Raw genomic sequence first — 17,475 nt, 5'->3', positions numbered from 1 at the left:
TCTTTTGTGTAGCTTGCTAAACACAGTGAACTTTGAGCACTTCTGTAATTCTGGCAACATAATAAAACAAAGCTAAAGTTAAGCAGATTAAAACAAATTGATGGATATAATATTTTAAAAAGTTAACTTTGTTACAGTCAACAATATAACCATGAAAGAAAAAATCAAGGAAACAATGCATGCAAGCCAAAAAATGATAGTTTCCTTCTTGTTATTCTTTGAATTGAGCAGAGTCGGGCAGTTGTGTCTTCTTTTCTGTCATGGTCACCAGGGCCACCTTCTAACCCTTTTCTATGGAGAGAATACAATTCTACTTGAAAAGAAAAAGAAAGAATATCTAAACTTCTATTTGAAGGACCTAGGGCTTTTGTTGAGACTCTGCTAAATTCCCAATTCAAAGGTCAAGAAGTAAAAGTTTCATAATATAGTTCCTCTAAGAAAATAGAATATCAGATGGTGAATGTGGCTACATATAATCACACTTATACACATGCACACCCTCTATCTTCCACATTGTAGCTTGCTCTTTAATTGTGCTTGCCTACTGTCCTTGGAGTACTGGTGGGTTTTAAGTTGAATCTTTGCAATAAGGCTCCCTTGAATTATGATTTTCTAATAAAGACAAAGTAACATTTGAGTGTCACTCTTATTAACTAAAAAGACAAGTTTTAAGCATATCTCTCCAAATCCATCAAAATCATAGTTATATAGCATAACTATTAATGATAGTCCACAAATACATAAGACTTCTAGTTTTTCCTTAATATTTATGATCCTCCTGCTATGAAATATGTCCCACAATACAATTAAGTTGAGGAGAAAACTCGGATGCTATATAAGTTTGAAATTGTCTCATGCCCTAGAAATGAAGCCATTTCCCAAATGCTAGTCTTTATTGGGCTCCCACAGTATAAGAAGCTTTCCTTCCTCCAGACTCTCTCCTCCACTCTGACTTATAGTCACTTCAGCCTGAGCTCACCTTCCAATCAAAGACATTCAAAGTTTAAATTTTGAACTATAGAATTTAACCAAAATCTGGAAATTTTCAAGATATATTTATGGCTATATGTTAGCTTCTCTTCCATTAACACAATCAGAAAGTTGTCTGAAATGGTAGCAGTAGAAGGCTACTTTTAAGGCTACTGACCAAGCTGGTTTATAAGAATGGTTTATAATTCTATCCTGCATCAGAGTTTTTCAAAGTGCCTTTACAGAGTACACATCATTCATCGCTTTAGATCTTCCCTGTAATGTATGTAGACTACATCTGACTCAGTGCTTTTGCAGATGGAATTGTGCTTCGCACTGCCACCCCCGAATATTCATACAGTGAAGCTCTGACTATATTTGGGATCCAGTCTTTAAGAACTTAAGCCAAAGTTAAATGAGGGCATAAGGGTGGGGTCTCAACCCCATTGGATCAATGGCCTGTTTAAAAAAAAAAAAAAGGAAAATGAGCTGCATAGCAAAGAAAGGAAAAGACACAGGTGTGGCCATTGATGGTTTGCAACCTAGCAACAGGGTCCCAACCAGAACCCAACCCCACTCAACCTCAACCTAGCATGGTCTGGCTGTAGAACCATGCAAAAACAAATCCCTTTTGTATTAAGCACCCAGCCTGTGGTATTTGCAATATAGACTTACTATGGTGGGAATGTGAAATGTTCACTCCTGTGGTTGAATACTTGAGCCCAAACTGGTGGTGCTGCTTTGGGAGGTGTTTTAGTTAGGGTTTTGTTGCTATGAAGAGATGCCATGACAACAGCAGCTCTTCTAAAGGCAAACACCTAATTGGGGCTGGCTGACAGTTTAACATTCAGCCCCATTGGATGGAGCACAAGGTCCCCAATGAAGGAGCCAGAGAAAGTACCCAGGGAGCTGAAGAGGTCTGAAACCCCATAGGAAGAACTTCAATATGAACTAACCAGTACCCCAAGAGCTCCTTGGAACTATACCACCCATCAAAGAAAACACATGGTGAAACTTGTGGCTCTAGCTATATATGTAGCAGAGGATGGCCTAGTCGGTAATCAATGGGAGGAGAGGCCCTTGGTCCTGTGAAGACTCTATGCCCCAGTATAGGGGAATGCCAGGACTAGGAATGGGAGTGGGTGGATTGGGGAACAGGGGGAGGGGGAGGGGATAGGGGACTTTCAGAGGGGAAATTAGAAAAGGGGATAGCATTTGAGATGTAAATAAATAAAATATCTAAAAAAAAATTCAAAGAGTACTCAAAAACAAACAAACAAACAAAAGATTCAGCCCCATTATCATCATGGCAGGAAACATGGCATCATGCAGGTAGACTTGGTGCTGGAGAAGCCAAGAGTTCTATATCTTGATTTGAAGGCAGCCAGGAGGAGACTATCTTCCACACTAGGCAGAGCCTGAGCATAGAAAGCCACCTCAAAGCCCACCTACACAGTGACACACCTCTTCCAACAAGGCCACACCTCCTAATAGTGCCACTCCCTATGGCCAAGCATTCAAGCACATGAATCTATGGGGGCCACACCTATTCAAACCACCACAGAAGGCTACAGAAATTTTGGGACATGGTGCCCAGCTGACATACATACACCAATAAGGGTGGCCCTTGAAGGTGATAGACATTCTGGTTCTGTTGAAAGCACTCTAGTTTGTGAGCTGACAAGCTTTGAGGAAGCCTATGCTGTAAGTTTCCACCACCTTGGCCTCAGCCGCTTACGTCTGCCTCCTCCACCATGATGGATGGCATCCTCTTAGCAAAATAAATCCTTCCTCCCTCCATCACTTCTGTCAGAGGCTCTGCCAGAGTACTGAGAAAGCTAATACAAAAGTTTTTATAAGTCTTTTGTTTTGTTTTGTTTTGTTTTGTTTTATTAAGTATTTATTTCATTTACATTTCCAATGCTATCCCAAAAGTGCCCCACCCCACCCGCCCCCCCCTCACTCCCCTACCCACTTCTTGGCCCTGGCGTTCCCCTGTACTGAGGCAGATAAAGTTTGCACCACCAACAGGCCTCTCTTTCCACTGATGGCTGACTAGGCCAACTTCTGATACATATGCAGCTAGAGACACAAGCTCTGGGGGGTACTGGGTAGTTCATATTGTTGTTCGACCTATAGGGTTGCAGATCCTTTTAGCTCCTTGGTTACTTTCTCTAGCTCCTCCATTGGGGGCCCTGTGATCCATCCAATAGCTGACTGTGAGCATCCACTTATGTGTTTGCTAGGCCCCAGCCTAGTCTCACAAGAGACAGCTATATCAGGGTCCTTTCAGCAAAATCTTGCTAGTGTATGCAATGGTGTCAATGTCTGGAGGCTGATTATGGGATGGATCTCCAGATATGGCAGTCTCTAGATGGTCCACCCTTTCGTCTCAGCTCCAAACTGTGTCTCTATAACTCCTTCCATGGGTGTTTTGTTCCCAATTCTAAGAAGGGGCAAAATGTCCACACTTTGGTCTTCGTTCTTCTTGAGTTTCATGTGTTTAGTAAATTGTATTTTATATCTTGGGTATTCTAAGTTTCTGGGCTAATATCCACTTATCAGTGAGTACATATTGTGTGAGTTCCTTTGTGATTGGGTTACCTCACTCAGGATGATGCCCTCCAGGTCCATCCATTTGGCTAGGAATTTCATAAATTCATTCTTTTTAATAGCTGAGTAGTACTCCATTCTGTAAATGTACCATAATTTCTGTATCCATTCCTCTGTTGAGGGGCATCTGGGTTCTTTCCAGCTTCTATTATAAATAAGGCTGCTATGAACATAGTGGAGTATGTGTCCTTCTTACCGGTTGGAACATCTTCTGGATATATGCCCAGGAGAGGTATTGCTGGATCCTCTGGTAGTACTATGTCCAATTTTCTGAAGAACTGCCAGACTGATTTCCAGAGTGGTTGTACAAGCTTGCAATCCCACCAACAATGGAGGAGTGTTCCTCTTTCTCCACATCCTTGCCAGCATCTGCTGTCGCCTGAATTTTTTATCTTAGCCATTCTGACTGGTGTGAGGTGGAATCTCAGGGTTGTTTTGATTTACATTTCCCTGATGATTAAGGATGTTGAACATTTTTTCAGGTGCTTCTCAGCCATTCGGTATTCCTCAGGTGAGAATTCTTTGTTTAGCTCTGAGCCCCATTTTTTAATGGGGTTATTTGATTTTCTGGAGTCCACCTTCTTGAGTTCTTATATATTGGATATTAGTCCCCTATCTGATTTAGGATAGGTAAAGATCCTTTCCCAATCTGTTGGTGGCCTATATAAATCTTTATAAGATTTTTTTATGTGTTTGGTTTGGGTTTTGCTTTGTTTGTTTGTTTGTTTGTTTTTTGTTTTTTGTTTTTTCGAAACAGGGTTTCTCTGTATAGCCCTGGCTGTCCTGGAACTCACTTTGTAGACCAGGCTGGCCTCAAACTCAGAAATCTACCTGCCTCTGCCTCCCAAGTGCTGGGATTAAAGGCGGGTGCCACCATGCCCGGTGGGTTTTGCTTTTTTATATACTCTCACTTCAATGTTCTAGAACATGAGTAGTCCTTGCATTTTCAATATTCTTAGATTTTTATGTCATAAGGTAAGAAGCCATAAACCATACCTTACTGAGAAAGTATTGCTTCAGTCATTCTATAAAACTATAGAAGTCACCACATATTTAAGAAGCACACAAGAAAATGTAGGTATTGTCAAGCAATATAACAAGAATGAAAAGAAATCAAAGCAATTTTAAAAGTAAAGACCCTTCTAGAGTGGGATTTTGATAAGAAAGAAGACACAAAATATATTACTGTTTTATAAATTATTGCCTCATGTGGCTACTCAGTGCATATTTACTGGGCATGGGTTACATACCAAGTACTAACTGGGCCACCAGAAATCTTGTATTGAAAGAGCATATTAGTCCCTTCCTTTACTGTGACATTTGTCCTAAGAAAGGTGTTATGAGCCATGACTGAGAAGTAGGGAGAAAGCTAAGCTAGCCCAAAACAGAAGAAGGGTGGGGAGGTGTATGGCAACTCCTTTGTTCTCCAGCTTATCACTGCGCTGGACCACACACCTTTCTATAGTCTAATCTGGAACAGAGGAGGAAAAAATGCCAATGGACCTATAGAAGCAGATGGCAAGAGCAGAAAGATCAAGAACAAAGAGACCTGCTGGCAAGTATGGTAGAACATCATTAACAGTGTCAGGGTGTGCTCCCTTCCGTGGCATGGGTCTCAAGCTGGACCAGTATTGATAGGCCATTCCCTCACTTTCTGCTCCATTTTTACTCCTGCACATCTTGTAGGCAGGAAAAAAATTGTAAACTGAAGATTTTGTGGCTGGGTTGGTGTTTCAATTCCTCTACTGAAGGCACCTTATAGGAGATGCCAGGTCCAGGCTCCATATCCCCTATTGCTAGGGTCATGCTCATAGATTCCTGAAGTTTCCATTGCCTGGTACAACTATTATTAGAGAGGCCACTGATGGAAAGAGATGCAGAGACCCACAACCAAACATTAGGTGGAGCCAGGAAAATCCTGCAGAAGAGGGGAAGAAAGGATTATAGGAGCAAGAGAGGTCAAGGACAACACAAGAAAACCTACAAAATCAACTAACCTGGCCCCAAAGGGACCCACAGAGACTGAACTGCCAAACAGGCAGCATGGATGGGACTGACATAGACCTCTGCACATATGTAAAAGCTGTGCAGCTTGGTCTTTATGTGGGACTCCTGACAGCAGGAACAGGGCTGGCTTTTTGGTCTACCTTTGGGACCCTTTCCCCCTACTGGGTGGCTCCTCTAGCCTCAATGGGAGATAAGCCTAAGCCTTATTGCAACTGGTTATGCCAAAGCTAGTGGATATCCATGGGAGGCCTGCCCTGTTCTAGAGAGAAAGGGAGGAGGGGGGATGGGGTGCTGGAGGGGTGAAGGTGGGACTGGGAGCAGAGGAGGGAGGGGAAACTGTGGATGTAAAGTAAATTAAATAATGAAGGAAGGAAGAAAGGAAGGGAGAGAGGAAGGGAGGGAGGGAAGAAAGGAGGGAGGAAGGGAGGGAGGGAGGGAGAGAGGGAGGGAGGGAGGGAGGGAGGGAAGGAAGGAAGGAAGGAAGGAAGGAAGGAAGGAAGGAAGGAAGGAAGGAAGGAAGGAAAAGCCCACAGGGCTCAGAGACAAGAGGGACACCAAAGCTCAAATCTCAGCTCTCGGTAAACCAGGGATAGCCCTTGTTTTCCAGGCAAAGTATTTTCCATATTATCTTAAAGGCAGTAGGGATCCATGGATATATTCTAAAAGAAAGTTTGAAACAATCAAATGTGTGTTTTAGGAATAATTTGCAAGAAATCATGTAGTGAACGACCTGGGATGAAGCAAGAGCAACCAAGACTACTGCAAAAACCCAAGTAAGGAACAGGGGCATGTTCCAAACAGAGGAGACAGTGTGCTCTGCTGTGCATTCTGGAGATTAAAGAATACTGACTGAAAGTGTAGACAATCTCCATTCTCTTAAAGTTAATGAAGTAAAACTATGAGATGTATAAAACACTGCTTACAGCCAGCCTGTGGACTATAGCATGTGAAATGACTGTAGGAAATAAGTGTAACCCTCCTCAAAGCACTGCAAGGATTCCAGAGCAGAGGAAGATCACTAACCAGTTGGTGAGTGCATGCTGGGGTCAGGGGTCAGGACTTCATTTTCCAGTGGTGTCAAATTGGCCGAAACAAGAGGAATGACTCACAGCAAAGTCCAGAGCAGATATCAAGTCCAGGCCTAAAAGAAACGGGCAAACGGTGTTGACAAGCAGTGGTAGATAAGGCCGGAAATAGCTCAGGGCAATTGTGAAAGGTCATTGGAGTCCACAAAGGGCATAGGAAGGTAGACTTCATCCTGCTCAAGGGGGAGGGCCAGAGGAGGGTTTTATTTAATGGGTCACGAGCAAGGTCTTGGTGAAGCAGATACTTAAGTAAGACTCATCTGATGATGGTATTTCCGATAGCACGAGAGATCATGAGGTGCTTCAAAGGAAGAAAAAAGCCCAGTGCAGGAGCTGCTGTAGAGACTGAAACAGGAAGGCAGGTGGTAAGCCTGGAAGCCAAGAAGTGGGGAGACAGGTGGTCTCAAAAGCAGCACCTCAAAAGATCACCTCTGGGTGCCTAATCTGGATCCAAGCGGAAGTCACAGGTGCCTAGTCTCATATTTCGGTGGCTCCTTTCAAAGCTCCCCTCAAGGCAAAGCTATTTAGCAAGAAGCCCTGTTCCTGCCATGCCCAAGTGATTACTGCTCTGAGACATATTTGTTTCTTTAAGTGACTGTGGCTAAAAAATTAGGGATAAAAAGCAGAGGTCAGCCTTTGAAGTCCTGCCCTACGTGAAAAAATAAAGCAAAGCCAGCTGGGAGGGACACCATAAATGGGAAAGAAAGGGCCAAAAGGTAATTTTCCATATATTTTTCACAGGAAAGTGTAACTATTCCTTATAGAAAGCCTTTCCCTGAGGAGAGAGGTTGTTCAGAGGGTCTAATTAAACAGTGTGTCAAAGTGTTCCGAAACCCATGAACTATTCATGAACATGTGTTAGACATTACAAGGAAAATGTGTGCTATTGTCCCATCGATTTCTTTGGCATACTTCATCCTTGCTGTCAGAAAGCACACTACTGACCCACTGTTACACTGGATTCTATGAGGGTTACTAACAGAGATGAGCTGGAGGTGAAATGCAGCCTGTTAAAGCGAGCTAGGAGGTCACCCTAAAAACACAAGCCTTCAAGGGCTTACATGTTAGTCATGAACTTCATAATTTATAGATTATGTTAATAAAACCATGATGGGTTATAATAAAATACCACCCCATTTTCCTTACATGCTATTTAGTGTACTGAACTACTTAAAATCAAGAGCTTCCATGTAAAGTTTTACTTAATGATACAAGTTATAGTGCCTGTATTAGGAGACTTAACAAAAAAATCCATTAGCATGCTGCATGACTTTCTAATTTTTATCTTTCTCTCCTTTCAAAGCCTACGTCTGTGTTTGCTGTGTACCAACAGAAAGCAAGCTCCCCCAAGTCAGTTGTTTGGTTTCATATAAGACCTAATTGCCTCCTACAGGATAATTTTGCCACCAGTTTACAATTAGCATGCATTTCTCATGCATGAGTTGACCCAATTACATAACAAATTTTACCTTTGGGGATTTCTCTTGACTGCTTGTCTTCTGTCCACCATACAGCTCAATTTTACACTGTCAGCAGCTGAACATGGTTACAGTCAGTCTCTGTCAAAATGATTTATTTAAATTACAAACAGAGACTAAATCCCGAGATAATCATGCCTGCACTCTCACGCTCACCCTTACACTCAACCTAACTTTGAATCAAATCTTTTAATAGTCCATAGCCATTGTATTCAATTATTTGGTCTCAATAATCCAATATTTCTGAAGCTAACTTATAAAGTCCCGGGGAACTAAATCAGCAGTGTCCTTGTGAGTTTATTAATGGGCCTATAATTTATTTTACATTCTAAGTCAATGAAAATTTATGTGGCTATATCAAAAGAGTTAGGATTAATTACATTTCAGTATCAAATTACAGACAGCTTTTGATCTTTGCTTTTCTTGCAAAGCAAGCAAGCTTTCCTTATGAATGGATATGGTGGGTTCCAAGTGGTAGCAGTGAATGTATAGTTGGGAAACAGGATACATAATCAAAGCTGTAAACACAGAGTAAAAGAAATGGTCTGGTGGGCAGTGGTGTAAGGACACTCACATAGACACACAAACTGTGCAGCAAAGACAGGCACAAACTCAAGCAGGTCTGATAAGAGTCCACTTACCATTTCCATCCATCTCAGAAAGCCTGGCATTTTCTCATTGCTTTCTTTCTCTTTCCTCTTCATGTGATACCTTCCTTCCACCTATGATGAATTAGAAAACAAACAGTCTTTATCTAAGCTGGGAAGGCTGTAAAAACCTTTTGGGGCTTGATTTTACCATTTTGTCTCCCAATCTATCCCCACACTGTGAGTTAATTGAAAGTGCAGCCCCTAGGTGTGCTTAAGCAGGCACAGGGAAAGACATCAGTCACCTCTGGCAGGCCATACTGAGTCCTTGCAATACTGAGCATGCTGCCTCACTACCCTGTTGCAGGTACCCTGAACACCCACCCTGTTCAGAGGTTAGAGCATGGGAACCACCCAAAACTAGAGCTGTAATAAGCTAGAGGTATATGAACAAGACCGATGATATTTTAATGCTGCCCATGGGCATGATATTCCTAGATTTGTCTTTGTATGTGTACCTTACTAAACTATGGCTAATAAACATACAAAGATGGATAATTATTTGTGGGGATGTCAAAGAAGGCCTGACTGGCTTAATTGTGAAAACCTATAGAACTCAGAGATCCTACAACAGCACTTCCCGAAAACTTCCCTAGCTATATAGCTATATAGCATATGCTGCTGCACACAGACTTGAAACAAAACCTCAACTTGTAAACATTGTCTACTATTAAACTTTTCAGCTGAATATCCCAACTTCCCATAAAAGACCATTTCTAAGCCCAACCAGTAAAACTCCCTTGGGTATGAATGTCTCAAATTAAATAAAGACATCATCTGGAACATCACCCATCACTGGAGGGAAATGAGAGCTTTATTTTAAAAGCCAACTTCTGCTTCTTTCCTATGGGTAAGGGAATTCCAAACCCACCTCTTTTCTTCTTTCTGCAGCTATGCTACAGAGTGTAGAAGAAGCACTTTAAATGCTAGTCCTTAAAGGGTTTCCCACGTTTGCTATGCTATCATTATGGGTACCAAAATAAAGAAGGCAGGGCTAACCCACATTTATCTCTTTTATTATACAAAATTTGAAATTTAAGGTTCTACTTTATCCACAACCCTGTAACATTTGCAGACTGAGCAGCTATTTCCAAATGACTTCAATTCCTAGACAAATGAATGTGAGAGTGTCTGAAAAATTTTCATAACAGTGACAGACACAGACACAAGCAATCAAAAATGCCCACTCATCCATAACACATTACCCCAAACACCTAGGAGTTATTAAATTCACAGCTTCATGTCTTTATACTTTCCTCAGTCCAGAGGGGATTAACAGCAGCTTAGAAAGAGCCACTAAATATCCAAAGGCAAAATGAACTGAAAATATATTTTATAAAGCAGATCAAAAAGAAAAATATAGACTATAATGATCACTTGGGTACCCCCATCACCTGGGGTCTAATATAAAACTCAACTCACAAATCTCATCTCTTCTAATCATCAGGGTGAGCTCCACCTAACCATCTCTAGTAGGAAGATTATAGGATCTTCCCAATTTAGAGTCTTGCTCACTTCTTCTTCTCAACACAGAAACAATGCAAGTCAGACTCAAAAATATCTGCATGGGTTTTGCCTAGTATTGTTCAGTGGCTTTACATTAAAATGGTCTGGAGAATAAGAAAAACCAACATGGTACTTTTCAAATCTAGTCAGATTTCTTATGGCAAGAGACCCTGGAGAAACATGGAAAACCCAGTGTAGAATGGGAAAATTCCATGGGGTCATGGTCTTATAAATGAGTAATAAATTCATCAGATCTCAGAACACTTTGCAGCTCCCCTTCTTCAGAAGTAGGCTTAACATAAATATCGTGAAATCTTTTCTTTACCGTAATTGATAGGCCCCATCATTGCTAAATGAACTAATACTGTAATTTTTATAGTACCTAACACCAAGAGAAAGCAAAAGGGGAGTAAATTAGTTGTGGTATAAATTAGATGCTTTTAAAACTGACCACTGTCTGTCTCATAGGCTATATCTTATTGTTGTTTTGTATAGGCTGCTATGAACATGACAGTTATAGATTAATACGTACCTGCGTTATAAGGGGTTTGGCATAGTTAAGAATGGATCTGCAAACGACCTCTGGCATTGAATATAAAGTATACTCCTGCTAATGATAAAGTTTCGTGAGAAGGTGAGTTACTTTCTGATTCCTTATGAACACTGACTTAATGTGAACATAAATGAAAAGGCTTACCTCTGAGTGAGCTGTAATCCCCCTGCTATCCATCACATGGCGGTCTTAAGAAGAGTTGCTTAGTTCTTTCAGAAATAAGCTTCTATGCTAGTTGAGCATTTGAGAGAGAACTGAAGTTGGCATAACATTTTAAAACTCTGAGCAAAACTGTCATTGAAATGCATGTCCGGTTTGTACTTTTAAAGGAAGAATGGGTTTTTGATTTCAGGGAAGAATGAATGGGGAGAATGAAGATAATTATCTTTATTACTCATTATTGGCAGTCCAAAAAGTCTTAAGAAAAACCATGGGACAGGGTGGATATCATCAGCTCCTAAAAGTCAACTCTGTCTCTTTAAATGAAGAAAAAAACAAAACAAAACAAAAATAGCAAACCTCTAATAGAAAATGTTCACATAAAGACCAAACAATGGGTAAATCATAGAGAATGTGATAAAAAAAAAAAAAGAGAGAGGCCTTTTCCTGGCCTTGAGATAACATTTTAAACACCAAATAGTTCTGACCCTGAATTTTAAAAAAATAAGATGTTAAACTCTATCTACAAATAGTTTGTGAGTGTGTGTGTGTGTGTGTGTGTGTAGATATACATATATGTGCTGTAGCTCATGAACATGACCTAGTATTGGTAAATTTAAATCCATCTGCTAATGATAAACATTTCCTAGAAATTAGGGCTATATTACTTATAACATCTGTATACTCGTGTGTGTGTGTGTGTGTGTGTGTGTGTGTGTGTGTGTGTGTATTTGTAATACTTGTGACAGTGACATCCACAATTTCATGATGGTGGTTGTAGCTTTGCATGTTTGCTATACCATGCACAGTTTTTAGTTTCCATTCTGGATATCTAACATTAAACCTACTCCTTTGCATAAAAATGCATTTTGACATATTTAATGCAATACATTAGAAGAAATATAATCCCACATATGAATTACACAAGTCAAGGATGGACTGCATATCCCCCTTTAGCAAGTGCGAGATTCACGTCCTAATGTGCCTCAGACTCCTTCCAGGCCCAGTTTTAGCTACTCTAGGAAATATATTACTAAAACGATGTCATTTTCAAAAAGAAAACAACTACATAAACAAATGTTTATTCCTAAAATTAGATGTAACATATGATTAACAGATATACAAAGTATGTACACAATAGAAAAGACCTTTTCTTTCTTTCTTTTTTTTTTTTTTTTTTACTGTACTCAAGCTATATGTTAACTTTATATAGTTATCCACATGGTGAAAAACTATCAGAATTTTTTCATTACAAACATTTAATATTGTCCAAATATGAAGGCTGGGAGAAATTCAAAATATACAAAGAAGATACTGTTATAGACGTAGGCTGTAGATAAGTGACGAGATCGGAGGCCTGGGATTTGACAGGTGACGCTGGCATGCGTTGCGAGGAGACTGGACACACTCAGCGACAGCTACGCTTCACACACATTCAGTCTCACATTCCTACCCAGAGACACACTCCAGGGCCACCTCTCCATCAAGTAAAAGGGCACCTACATTACTGATCTGCTCCTGGGTCCTCTTCAGCCTCTGCAGCTCAGGAGTATCTGTGACAATGCTGAAGCCCCTGCCTTTGCTTTCTTCAAAATCTCTTTTGTACTTGACCTGACAAGAGAGAGGAAATTTGATCTGTGTCCATTTGTTCGATTTTATATGTAAGTAGTATACATGTAGTACTGATCTTCTCAGTGAAAATGCAACCCTTGGAGCCTGGGCTGCGCTGCGGAGGAGGGACATAAACCAACCAGCCCTGCCTGTACGACATCTACATCATTCAGCAAAGCAAATGGGCATGATTTCACTGACAGATTATTACTGACAGATGTCTAGTAGATAAATGCTTATAAAAATATTTATAAAGAAGGCCACACCTCAGGATTAGAAAGCTTCTCACACTGACCCTTGGTACACTGTGTGTAAAGGTATATAGATGTTTGTGTGCAGGCACAACCCTATAATCCAAGCATTCAGAAAGTAAGGTTTCTGGACCAAGATTTCCAGATCACCTGGGGTCAAGAAGAGACTGGGATGTAGCCTATCCAACAAGGCCAAACCCTGGGTTCAACCCCATCACTCAAGTATCTTAGAGCAATAGACTTCCTTTTAATGGAGTTAATATTACAGTGTCCTGGCGGCTGAAACAGCCGCAGATAAATCTTACAAAGTCTATCTCCTGTTAATCATACAGTGACCGTTTGGGAAATCAGCTAAATACTTGTTTTGTTAATGACTAGATGTTCACATTACTATGTTCTTGTTTTTAAGCCCAAGTATCAAGAACCCTGCAATCATGCTCCTGGTCCATCCAATCCCCACTCTGCGTTCAGAACTAAAATCCTCAAGTTAATAGTTAAATTATCATAGCATCTGATAAATATATGGGTTTGTTGCAAATGTGGATCCTGAATAGGGTTGAAAGTTCTCTTAGTAGGATATATGGTAGTCTTTCACTGAGTGACACCCACATTTATAAACTTAGTTCTGTCAAATATGGTTACCCTCGAGGCTACTGGAAGATTCTCTTTGGCCAGATGAGCTTTAAAGAAAAAAATTAAAACCTTGATTAAAAACAAATAGAAAAATTTTGGAAAATCATCAATTTCAGCTTAGGAATATCTTATTTTCTCTCCATGGTTTCCTTAATATCCTCCCTAAATTCCTAAAAGTCTTAAGATCTTTACTTTAGCTATTGCCATAAATAAATGATCCAATAAATGGTTATATTTTTATAGCAGAGAAAAACGCTGACTGAGCTTGGCCTTCTAACCCCACTCCCCCAGCATCCATGAAGGTATCCAGCACATGTCTGAAGACACACAGGCCCAAGGCACAGTCTCAGTCTGTCCAAAATAAGCTGGTCAGATTAGCTGGTAGTGAGCACAGTAAGAGATACAGTAGGAAGATAATGGAAGCATGAACAGACCACATGAAAATATCCTGAAAACTGGAATTGTAAGTTTGGAACTGATTACCATCCAGCAGTCCTCAAGGCGTTCACAAGACACCTACGAATAGTTTGCTTTGGGCCTGCCTACTCAAGTGACTTGTTTGAAAAGTGTGCAATCTTCTCTGTAAATGGTTCTCAGCGTTTTAGAAGCTATTTCTTCCTTTCTAATGGTGTGGTACGCTCTCAACACCCACTCAAGCACCGACCACCCAGTATTTGTTTACTATACGCAGGGAGCCAGGGAACCATTAGTCAGCTCAGTCTTTTCCACACTCCCACCCACTTACATCCTACCCAGCTACCAGAGCACCTGCAGTGGATCATGGGAGTGGCTCAACAAATGCCTCAGAAAGACAGGAAAGCCAAGCATTAAACCTAGAGAACAGAGCGCGGGCTGTCTCACAAACAGGAAATAAAATGGCTCAGCATGGCCCGGCATCTGCCAGAGGGACATGAGGAGGGGTGAAAGCCAGGACCCTCAGCTGAACACATGCATCCGATTTTGAAAATACCTGCTACCACAGTTATGAGTCATCTTACCTGACACATACCACAGCTTATGAGTCATCTTACCTGACACATTGAGTCTAGTGCTTATTAAGACTCATATAAGCTACCCTTGCCCCAGCAAAACAAGAAAAGAAAAAAAAAAAAAAAAGAAGAGGAAGAAGCCTTTTCTTTCTTTGTGCTCAGCGTTGGCTGTAAAACTTGTATGTCAGGTCTTTTTGTCTTCTCAACTGTTTCTCAAAAACAGTGTTTCGTGAGGATTCCACACATAACAATGGCCTCCACGGAGTGGCATTCTCAGGACTTTCCCCCTTGAGAGTTTACTTATTTAGTCATTCACTCAGTCAAGAGTTGTTTCATGTGTGGAAACAGCACCTCAAAGAGGAGCCAACAATCCCTACCTCACGGAGCGTATGTTAGCATGCAGAGATGAAACAGACACAATCTAAGTCAAATGCATGATAAGAAGCAAAGAATCCCAAAGGAAGAGATGCAAGATAGTGACAGGGGCAGTGTCAGAAACGCTGGCCTCATACTCATACAGCGGGCAGAGGAAACTCTAGACAGAAGCTGCCCTTTCAGTAAGTCCTGCAGGAGTTGGGAGCAAGAGGAGTTGCCTTTACACAGGCTGCTTGGCAATAAGAACAGAAGTAAGGAGAGCAGAGGAACAAGAGGTAGCGCGGGATGGCGCTGCGCGCACATCCTGAGGATGCTGTTCCGTCTTGCTCTTGAGAGAGAATGCCCATGGAAGAGCATCAGAGCTGCATCACAATAGACTTATACTCAAACAGCCTCTCTCTGGAGAGGAAGAAGAGGGAAGCAAGGGCACAGGCAGGGCAGTTAGTGTGGGGACCTCCTCACCACTGGTCCTCCACCAGCAAGCAGTCCTGAGGACACAGGAGGAAGCAGAGTTCTGGGTACAGCCTCAGGACCTTGCCTTCCTGGAAAGCTACCAGGCAGCGGTGCAATCTTGTTAAGTGGGTGTACTGGCTAGTTTTGTGTCAACTTGACACAGCTGGAGTTATCACAGAGAAAGGAGCTTCAGTTGAGGAAATGCCTCCACGAGATCCAGCTGTAAGGCATTTTCTCAATTAGTGATCAAGGGGGAAAGGCCCCTTGTGGGTGGTGCCATCTCTGGGCTGGTAGTCTTGGGTTCTATAAGAGAGCAGGCTGAGCAAGCCAGGGGAAGCAAGCCAGTAAAGAACATCCCTCCATGGCCTCTGCATCAGCCCCTGCTTTCTGACCTGCTTGAGTTCCAGTCCTGACTTCCTTGGTGATGAACAGCAGTATGGAAGTGTACGCTGAATAAACCCTTTCCTCCCCAACTTGCTTCTTGGTCATGATGTTTTGTGCAGGAATAGAAACCTTGACTAAGACAGCTGTCAAGAGCACACACACCACAAACACACACATACTGAAATTCTAATATCAAATATAAAAAAAAATTCACACAACAGTCCATTTGAGTTTTTAGTAATTTTTATGCAAAGTAACTTAAAATGTTATTTCAGAATTCTATTCAATATTGATATTCTATGTTTGTCCATATGTTGGCATTCTGAGTGTTTATCTGTATAAATGTATGGATATAGATGCATGCACACATGTATTCATGGTCACACATGTGCATGTTTGTGTACATAGACTTAAAGTACACAGGTACATACACTTTATACATGGACACGACATAAAAATCAGGCACAGAATAATAAAGATTGGTTCACTCACTAGCAAAAGACATGACCTAGCTAGTGAACCTCCAGGTACAGAAAGTCAAGTCAGCCACTCTAAGTTACTTCATCTTAATGGAAATGTTTGACAGCAGAAACTCAAGGTTTAAAGGCAGGAGGAAAAAAAATCAAGAGCACGAAAGGGTGTTCTATAAAGCCGATTCCAAACATGAGCTAATGAGGGGAAGCAGCCGTTCAAGGGGACCCAGGAGTGTATCTCAATGGACCAGGGCAGAAGGGCAAGCAGAAGGGAAAGGCAGTTTAGCCTTAAAGCAGCTTGTCGGAATATGCTTAATAGAAGCTGAATGCCTCTGGGCATATTTACTACTGATTCATGTTTCTCTGCTTGTGATCTCATTTTGGATACAATGAGATCAATGGCCAATCCCACCATCTTCCCAGACAACATAAATGTATCTCATTCTGCTCAAGGGAAGATTGCAAGGGATGTAGGGCCATAAAACTGCATGCACAACTCTGAGTTTGATTTGTAATGTGTCGTCAGCTGGGTACTGACTTGTGCACTTCAGTAGACTCTAAGATGCTGGTGGGTGTGGACCATATGCTTCTTCTGTTGATGCTGTGCATACATTAGAGGCTTAAGGACCACTTCGCGATTGACTACTATTTGGTCCTGGTCTTGTGTTTTTAAAGCCTAAAATGCAAAACACTGGCTTACCTACAATGCTCTATGGGAAATAAGCACTACAAAGGAAAATCCGATTAAAGGTGAAGTTAATTTGACTCAAATACTGAGTCAAAGAATTGAATTCAAAGGTAAATTTGCTTTTTATAAATTAATCCTATAATTTGTAAATGTATGATTAATTAAATAAAATTAAAGTTATAATTACCTTTTCTAAACATAATCAAAATTCATTAGAAGCAATTTCCATGAATTCTCAGCTTCAAATTAACCTTTTATAACATCATAGAGACACCTGGAGATGTTTGCAGATTTTTCAGGTCTCCATGTACTGACATCCAACTTTATCAGACTCAGGAGTCTCGTTTTACAAAAGGTAAGCCTATATTTTATTACAAAACAAGTAATATAAATATATAATGACGTAAATACATATAATATTTTAATTAATTTCTTCACCAGCTCTATAATGATCATATGCAAGATATTTGACTACGTGTGAGCACTTGACAGAAGAGACTCAGCCATGGGCAAACTCATCGTGTGCTTCAGCTGCTCTCTTACTAGCTGTGTGACCTCAGGCAGGATACTTAACCTCTCTGAGACTGCTTCCTCAAGTACA

General features: G+C 41.0%; 1 protein-coding gene across 3 annotated transcripts in view; it reads right to left on the bottom strand.

Moving 5' to 3' along the window:
- The window catches only part of Nebl (nebulette), a 382,963-nt gene that overhangs the window by 176,199 nt on the left and 189,289 nt on the right, over positions 1-17,475 (bottom strand). For 2 of the 3 annotated variants that reach the window (XM_021155397.3, XM_085835169.1), the window contains exon 4: positions 12,521-12,628. In XM_021155397.3, coding sequence (XP_021011056.1) covers positions 12,521-12,628 — 108 coding nt within the window. Of the gene's footprint in view, positions 1-8,143; positions 8,234-8,793; positions 8,875-10,837; positions 10,916-11,002; positions 11,085-12,520; positions 12,629-17,475 lie in introns of those variants that run through there. The other variant, XM_085835164.1, reaches the window with a different exon arrangement.

Source organism: Mus caroli, unplaced genomic scaffold (assembly GCF_978045245.1).
Source record: "Mus caroli unplaced genomic scaffold, Mus_caroli_1 scaffold_2, whole genome shotgun sequence".
NCBI classification, from domain to species: domain Eukaryota; kingdom Metazoa; phylum Chordata; class Mammalia; order Rodentia; family Muridae; genus Mus; species Mus caroli.
The sequence above is the reverse complement of the archived record's forward strand: the minus strand, read 5'-3'. Positions and strand labels throughout refer to the sequence as shown.